This window comes from Phycodurus eques, chromosome 6 (assembly GCF_024500275.1).
Source record: "Phycodurus eques isolate BA_2022a chromosome 6, UOR_Pequ_1.1, whole genome shotgun sequence".
Classification (NCBI taxonomy): domain Eukaryota; kingdom Metazoa; phylum Chordata; class Actinopteri; order Syngnathiformes; family Syngnathidae; genus Phycodurus; species Phycodurus eques.
The window spans coordinates 16,722,306-16,730,708 of record NC_084530.1 but is presented as its reverse complement, the minus strand read 5'-3'; the positions used below and the strand labels follow the sequence as shown (position 1 = coordinate 16,730,708).

Here is an 8,403-nt window from a genome sequence, read left to right as displayed (position 1 = left end):
TTGTCCGCTGTTGAATTCAAATATCCATGTTAACATGGAGGACTGGCAGATGAATGAGTTACATCGCGTCAGGTTCGCAGTGTATGATGAAACGTACACAACGGACATATTTATTTACTGTTGCGCCAAATGGATTGGTCCTTTTTAAATTGAGGCTTTACGGAGTGTTCATGAAGGCAGCATCACTCTCATCATGGCATTCAGGGCTTTTGTTGGTCCCTGGCTTTTGTTGTCTCCCCCCAAGTGTGTGTCTGCGTGTGTGTTCACTTCATGTGCACCTGATTGTTCTCACTTAGCTGCAGTGGGGAACTTCATCACAATGTAGAGTAATTAAAACAAATAAATACAAATTGCCACAATTTGATGATTCCACTCTACTCGTCATTCATACTACTTTTTGGCTTACCAAAATCTAGCACCCATTGACCCCCCCCCCACCCCACGCCACCCCAGTACCCTCCCGCCCCCACCCCTCAGCACCCTCGCTTGTGACTGGGGACTCTTTGTTTGACAAACCTGCTCCCAGTGTGACTGCAGGCACAACACTCCATTGTTGTAAGTTGTTATTAAACAATGATTAACACAAAGGTAGCAAATGGCTTGACTGGATAAACAACATATTTGTCTACACTTAAATACATGCAGAAAAGGATGACTATCAAACTAACTTCTCAGAGGATTTTCCCTTGCTCCATCCTGTTTTGTTTGACTTTTTTTTTTCTTTTTTCCAATTTGTCTGCATTGTGATGAGTTTGTACTATGTCCTAATGATCTTGGAAATCTATTATCAATAAAAAAATAAACTATAAGTGTTGTTTGTTTCTCCACTTTTCCCACTCCCACTATTGTTGCCACAGTCTAGTGCTCTCTTAAACCACAGTGGACAAACCATTTTGACTGATGGAGGCAGCACTTCATACACATGTCAATTAGTGTGGATCTGTGCGCTTGGCACACGCAGTTGTCACATAGCCAAACAAATAACACCACCCCCACCTCTTTGAAAACTTCGATGAGCAATCCAGTCGGCGCCGCTTATCAGAACCTAACACCGTTAGCCATTGCTTGACTGTGCATACAACAAAACTCAGTGGAGCTCTGCTTACCCTTTGGCTTTGACAAGTGTTTTACACAGTGTAGTCGGATAACAAAAGAGTTACTTGGTTGTAGTGTTGCACCAAATACCGATACCAGTACCAGATCGAGGTATGTAATGGAAAAAAATAGCACAGTACCAAATAAGAACGAATGTTAAACTCCATTGCATTACATCCAAAGATATGAGTTTGTGGAATAATTGTACAAATGAAGTATGTGTCAGACTTGAGCCAAATAAAAAATAAAAAATCCAAATACTGAACGGCTACAAGAAAAAAACCATGATCCCCAGCTTTATTGTTCTTTTTGTCCTTGTTTATTGGCCCATGGATTATTTCTTTTGTGTGTCCTGTAAGATCAATGTGAAACTAAAGAGACCTTTGTTACTATGAAAGATGTCTGGAATTGTTGGACTCGAAAATTATTTGTGACTTCTTTCTATCCCTTTTGAACATCTTGAGTTTCATAGTTTTGTTGTTGTGGTTGTTAAGGATTAAATGTATTTTTAAAAATTGATTATGGAATCCTTTGTGTTGTCTTTCTTGTCACCCAATTAAGCAATTTATGAGTTTCTATGCATCCATAAATGCGATTTTGTGATGATTTGTTGTTTAACCAATCAAGCCACTTTTTCTTTGCTGTGGTTTCTTCTTCTTCTTCCAAAACAAAACATAGTGAAAAAGATAAAACAAAGGACACCAAAGCATCATCCTCCTATCAAACGGCAATGCGACAAACAGGCTGACTGACATAATACTGCCCTCAGGCCCAGTTTCTACAATTTGGCAGCCAGGCTGAGAGAAGATATCGAGCCACTTTCAAGCGAGGGCCGGCGGACTACACTGTGTGACACACCATCTATTCCTCCTTCTGAAGCTAATGCTTGTGATTGGCTCTCTCTGGTGCCACCCTTTTTCCAAATATGACCTCGAAGTGCCACCTTGTGGGCCAACCTATAGAGTTATTTGAGATTTTGAAAAGGTTAGACCAAGTTAGACACCATCCATCCAAGGGCGGTTTCTGATATGGGTAACCTGGGCAGTATTCTCTGGGGGACACTCCAAAAAGGACGATCGACCAGACTAGCACAATAAACGTGAACAACAATTTGCGCATATTTTTGGACAATTGTTTTTTTGGACAATTGTTTTTCCGGCGGCAATGCATCCCCCCCGGGGTCGCAATGTAGGGGCGTCGCGCAGGGCGTCATTCAGCCCAGCTCCGCCCATGCATCCATCAATCCATTCTCTGAACCGCTTATCCGCACTAGGGTCACGGGTGTACTGGCGCCTATCCCGGCTGACTTTGGACAAGAGGCACGGTACACCCGGAAGTGATCGCCAACCAATCACACGGCACACATTAAAGCAAAAAAAAAAAAACTATTCATACTCACATTCACATCTAGGGACAATTTAGAGTCTTCAATTAACCCTACCATGCATGTTTTTGCAATGTGGCAGGATACCTAGCGGGCGGAGTACCCAGAGAAAACCCACACAAGGCACGGAAATGGGAGAATATGCACAAATTGTGCTTATTTGTCATTAGGTTAACATGGTATCATGTTTTCCACATGTACAGATAGTACAACAAACACATTCTAATACATTTATAAAACACAGAAACATCCATCCATCCATTCTCAACACCACTTATCCTCGTCAGGGTCCCAGGGCGCTGGATCCTATCCCAGCTGACTTTGGGCGAAAGGCGGACTCCACCCTGAACTGGTCACCAGTCACAGGGCACACACAGAGAGGGGCAACCATTCACACCCACATTCACACCGTCACTGAGTGGGAACTGAAGCCACGCTGCCTGTACCAAAGTCAGGCAAGTGTACCACTACACCATCAGTGACTAACACAGAAGCATTTCATTATTTATTCATATTTTGTCATGTTTTATAAATCTGTAAATATGTGTTTAATTACAAAAGAAGGATCTATGGTTTGTCCATGTTTTTCGAGGAAACATAGGGTCCTGCTGATGCATTTAAAAATGAAGGAAAGTAATCAAAATGTAATCAAATGTAATTCGTGATATTACTTTGAGAAAGTAATTGAAACAGTTGTGTTACAGTTTCAACAGGGTAACTTGTACTTCTAACCAACTACATTTCCTTAGTCATCTTCCCATCATTGGATCTCGATATTGCATGTTTGCCTATATTGCCAAATGCTGGCTATTTGTAACAATGCATTCCCAAAAATGCATGTACTTATTGTGTTTAACTTCTAGAAAAGAAAGTTCCAAGGGTGACCTAGGTTACAATACTTGATAACCACTACAAATTGAAACGTTTGACCTTTTTTTCCCTAGCTCGGGCGTTCCTTTTAGTCTTTTTTACTTTCCGTAGTCAGCAGTCCGGAAGAGCCCAGGCGCATTGCATGCTGGGAAAGCACGTGTGGCGTAATTCCAGAGTTGTCGGTCCGAATTGGTAAGACTTTTCTCAACTTTGATATTCTTCGTATATAAGCGTTTTTGTGGACGATTGAATGAGTTTGTTTCCAATGTTGCGTCCTTCTGCTTATACGCCGCCGCCATTTTGTTTTGTTTATGTCTACGTTGCTGTGCACGCGCGAAGAACAACACTCAAGTTTCTCATTATTTCAGTGTTGAATATATTTACTAAGTCAGACACAAGTCCGTAATTTACCCTATTGCAGGTGTGTGTCAAACTCGTATTTGTAGCGGGCCGCATTGTTGGTATGCTTTCCCTCAAAGGGGCGTTATGACCGTGAAACCCATAATCCGTAGAGCAATGTTACAAAAAGATCAAAGTAGAATATCATTGGATAGAGAAGTGTTAAACAAATAAAACGAGCCCTTGTTTGTAAGAATCGCTTAAGGACTAACGATTTTACGTAAAAATAACTTTTGCAATTAGTAGTATGTAGCAACAAAACTGTTGCAGAAAGGAACCTTTTAAAGGGGGAAAATATATATATATATAGTTTTAAATTGATGTGAAAAAAATATTGATTTAATCAATAAATCGCCCAGGCCTAAATAGAAGTGAAATAAAGTAAAACTACTCTTCATTATGACTGAAGTAACATGATGACTTTGTCAGGTGGCTACCATGTCGTCCAAAACAAATGCGAAGGACCAAGTGGGTGCGCCTGCGGATGAGCGTTTTTCATGTGTCAAGCGAGACCCTCGCTTCTGGGAGATGCCCGACCGCGAGCGAAAGATCAAGATCGACAAGCGCTTCACGTCCATGTTCCACGACGAGCGCTTCAAAGTCAAATACACGGTGGACAAGCGGGGGCGGCCTGTCGAGCGCTCCACTGCCGAGGACCTCAGACGCTTCTACCAGATCTCTGAAGATGAAAATGATTCAGAGGATAATGACGATGAGGAAGGGGAGGCAGAGAAGCAAGTCAAGAGAGGTGAGGAAGACTTAACGTTTAGTGCAGGGGTGTCAAACTCAAATTCACGGTGGGCCAAAATAAAAAATTGGGACAACACCGTGGGCCAAACTCAATATTTGATGAAAAATCACTGCGGTGTGAATGTTTCCCTTCTCTGCAGAAATGTAGCGTTGAAGTTTATCATATGACCACAAACTTAAATTTAGCTTAAACACTGAATCTGGAATAAACAAACTTTAATATTGTAAACACGACAAATCCAATTTGCGATAAAAGACATCGGTGTTATTTGTTTGCTGTTTTGTATTTAAATGAATGAATGAATTCTTCTGTCTCTCCATCTTCTATTTATATATCTCCAACTACCTTTCTTTTTTATGTAAATCTTTTTTCAAAGGCCAACAACAAAACAACCCCAAAAAATAAGAACGTTCTTCAATAAAAATCAAAACTTCAAACTATTAACAGTCCCTGGCTAGGAGTTGTTGATAAAGAGCATTAAAAAAAAAAAATTGTGTTATATTCGTTATTACAGTCACGTTGCTCCGCACACGACAAATAGGTCTGCCTTTTTCTTTCGTGAACAGACAATCTGCCTCCCACCTGTCTTGGAAGTTAACTGTTTTCCATCTATCGTTTGGCCATTTTTGGGAGGGGGAAGTGTACATTTACTCAAGGAGACTGGTAGCATAGTTGCTAATGACTGCAACAGAAAGGGAAGGGGCGCTCACCGGTCTAGACTGATGGGCCAACAGACTAGCAAAGCATTCTGGGATTTGTAATATTAGTGGCGCATGTGCTATATACTGGCGGGCCAGCTCTAATACGCATTTGATATGTTCTTACAGGCCAAATATAATTACATCGTGGGCCAAATTTGGCCCCCGGGCCTGAGTTTGACATACAAGGTTTAGTGGTTTATATACAGGCGAGTGGGGCTGGATTCTCGTCGAGGTGTCAGACAGAACCACCCTTGAGGCCAGACTCAGAGTATGATGCCATTGAAGTCACTGAGCTGGATGCACTTAGGGAGTATGCCCCTTACATTTTTGTAACTATATGTAACTGAACCGGAAGTTTTTTGAGAGCTTGTTCGCTATTGGTGGCTCTTGGCATATTCAGGAATATATTCGTTCATTCATATTCATTCTGCTTGAGCTAATAGCCGAACAGGACAAAAAAAAAAAAAATTATGGCTTTTTCTCTTTAAACGCTTGGCTTTTGTCCATACAATGTGAATCCTGAAGCAAAGCGTCCCCCACTGGCCAGGAGGTGACTCGATTCAGAGGATTTGTTGAATTGGCATTAAATTGTGGGGGAAAGAATTGCAATGCATTGATGAATCAATATTTTTTACCCACCCCTAGAATAGAGAGTTATACCTGTTCCACATGCTTTACATACATTGGAAGTTATGAAAACACACTTGTTAAAGTATTCTGCAGCGCCTATTCTCACGCACTGACACTGACGCACAAAAAAAGTGAATATTTAAACACCAAAATGTTCAACCAAACCATATCCCAGTATTTGAATCCCGATAAATATAAAACAAGTTTGTTTTGCCTGTTCACTCGTTTTTTTTTTTTTTTTTTTAACAATGGTACACTTATTACATATTCTGCCAGGTTATGTAAATTTATGAGCACAACTGTAAATCCAGGTCGACTTGACACAAATGACTCAAAATACCTCTGTGCTCTACTGAGCATATTTAGTCCACTGAGGCTATTATAAGCTGTTCAAATAATAAATCAGAGAGGATGAAAGAAAGAAATGTGTGCTGGTTTTCATGTCTAGGTTTTTTGTTTTTTTGTTAATAAGGCTACAGCTCTCACCTGCAAGGATCAAGGTAATTGTTTTTATTTCAATCAAATAATTTTGATATAATATCTTTGATTGCCTAATGTTTTGAATTAATGACAAAACAATTACAAGTTCCACGTTGTGCCATCTATGATTCAACTGCTTTTACTGAGCCTTGGTATCGTTTTAATATTGTTATCAAAGCAATTTATACAGGTATAATTTTGAAGGCAAAATTTTGGTATCATGACGACACGAAGTGTATTAATGAACAGTAAAGTACAAGCACCTAAAGTATATACAGAAACGCAGAATACCACTAATATTCTCAATCACGATTAATACATTTGGAGCCTTTTCTACGTTTTTTTCTTGTGTGGATGTCAAACAAACATTTTGTCTGATCAGGTGATGAAGAGGTGGAGGAGGTAGAAGAGGAGGATGGCGAGTCACAAAATGAGGAGGGCGAGGACCCCGACTCGGATTCCGGGGATGACAGCGGTCCGGACTTGGCTCGTGGCAAAGGCAATGTAGAGACCAGCTCGGATGAGGACGAGGAAGACGTGGACGGTGTCCTGCAGCGTGAAGAAGCCGAGATCCAGCATGACTGGGGTGAACTCTGCAAGGACGCCGCACGCAGCGAGCAGGTCAGCGAAGCCCAAGCAGGCTCTGGTCAACTGGAGGTCTGACCCGGCGCCTCTTCCAGGTCTGGCGCCGACTGGCCGTGTGCAACGTGGACTGGGACCGCTTGAAGGCCAAAGACCTGTTGGCCATCCTTAACTCCTTCAAGCCCGATGGGGGCGCCGTGCTGTCCGTCAAGGTAAGGGGGGGGGGAGTGTGAGAAAAGACACGTGAGACAGCTGAGTGGGAAAGCATGCTGGGTGGGAGGAAGTCGCATACAGCGGAACCTCGATTTACGAACGGAATTAGTTCTTGAATAGGGATTGTAAATGGGCTTTACACGATCAGAATTTTTGGGGGCGATTACTTTATTGCAATTAAATTACTTTCATAAATACTGTTAATGACATGCTTATGCTAACTTTCTCACTGTCCCAGCTCTATGGACAAGTTTGTCCGTTTGACTTTTTAAAATGTATTTATTTATTAAAAAAATTTCCACCACGCTGCGTTGCTTGAATGTGGCATGCTCCTCGTGTACATTCTTCAGGTGCTCGATCAAATTTGTTGTTTTGAAGCATTTAGATGACGTTCCCCACGACGTACTTCAGTTGTGCACAGACTGCAAATAACTTGCGTGTTGTTAGTCTGAGACACTGCAAAATAGTCCCACACCGACGACGTGTTTTTTCACCGGCAAGATTGAAAATACTTGACCGTCAGAGAGTTACAGTACTGCACAACAAGACGTGACAAGGCTAAAAGTAAACTAGCTTTTGGATTCATACACGACGAAGACGCAGAGTTAAATGTCTTGTGAGGAGTCGATCGATGACGTCATTGATCGGCTCGGCGAATTATGACATGAAAGCCGATCAGCATAAAGTGCTAATTATCGGCTGATACCGATAACACCGGTCAGATCGGCGTAAAGTCTACCATATTTTCACGACCATAAGGCGCACCATATTAAAAGGCGCAGTCTCAGTTACGGGGTCTATTTCTGTATTTAACACATACATAAGGCGGACCGTATTATTGGGCGCAGGCATGGTAAAACATATGCTAGCTTAAGACCTACGGTAGCATGCATGCACACTAAAACAATGTTTTTAAAAAGGCAGCAGGAGCAAAACTGAGTTCGGTTGTACTTTATTGAAGTGTTTAACAATTTACTCACATTATTATTTGTTCAATCCTCATCCACAAATCCATCAAAGTTCTCATCTTCTGTATCCGAAATGAACAGCTGGGCAAGTTCTCAATCAAACACGCCAGGGTCCCTCTCGTACTCGTCGGAGTCAGTCTCGTTGCCGTGCGGCTCCTGAGAAATGATGCTGGCTTTCACGAAAGCTCAAACAACAGTGCAAGCAGACATGTTAGCCCAAGCATCCACAATCCATTCACAAATTGTGGCGTAACTCGCCCGGTGCTGCCTCCTAGTCTTAGTAAAGCTGTGTTCGCCATCTGTCATCCATGGCTCCCATGCCGCTCACTT

At 41.9% G+C, this 8,403-nt stretch overlaps 1 protein-coding gene across 1 annotated transcript in view; it reads left to right on the top strand.

The window, feature by feature from the left end:
• Positions 1-3,461: 3,461 nt before the first annotated feature.
• The window catches only part of esf1 (ESF1, nucleolar pre-rRNA processing protein, homolog (S. cerevisiae)), an 18,428-nt gene continuing 13,486 nt past the window's right edge, over positions 3,462-8,403 (top strand). Inside the window, 4 exon segments of the mRNA XM_061679205.1 lie at positions 3,462-3,541; positions 4,178-4,496; positions 6,693-6,931; positions 6,991-7,104. Coding sequence (XP_061535189.1) covers positions 4,187-4,496; positions 6,693-6,931; positions 6,991-7,104 — 663 coding nt within the window. The 5' untranslated portion in view covers positions 3,462-3,541; positions 4,178-4,186.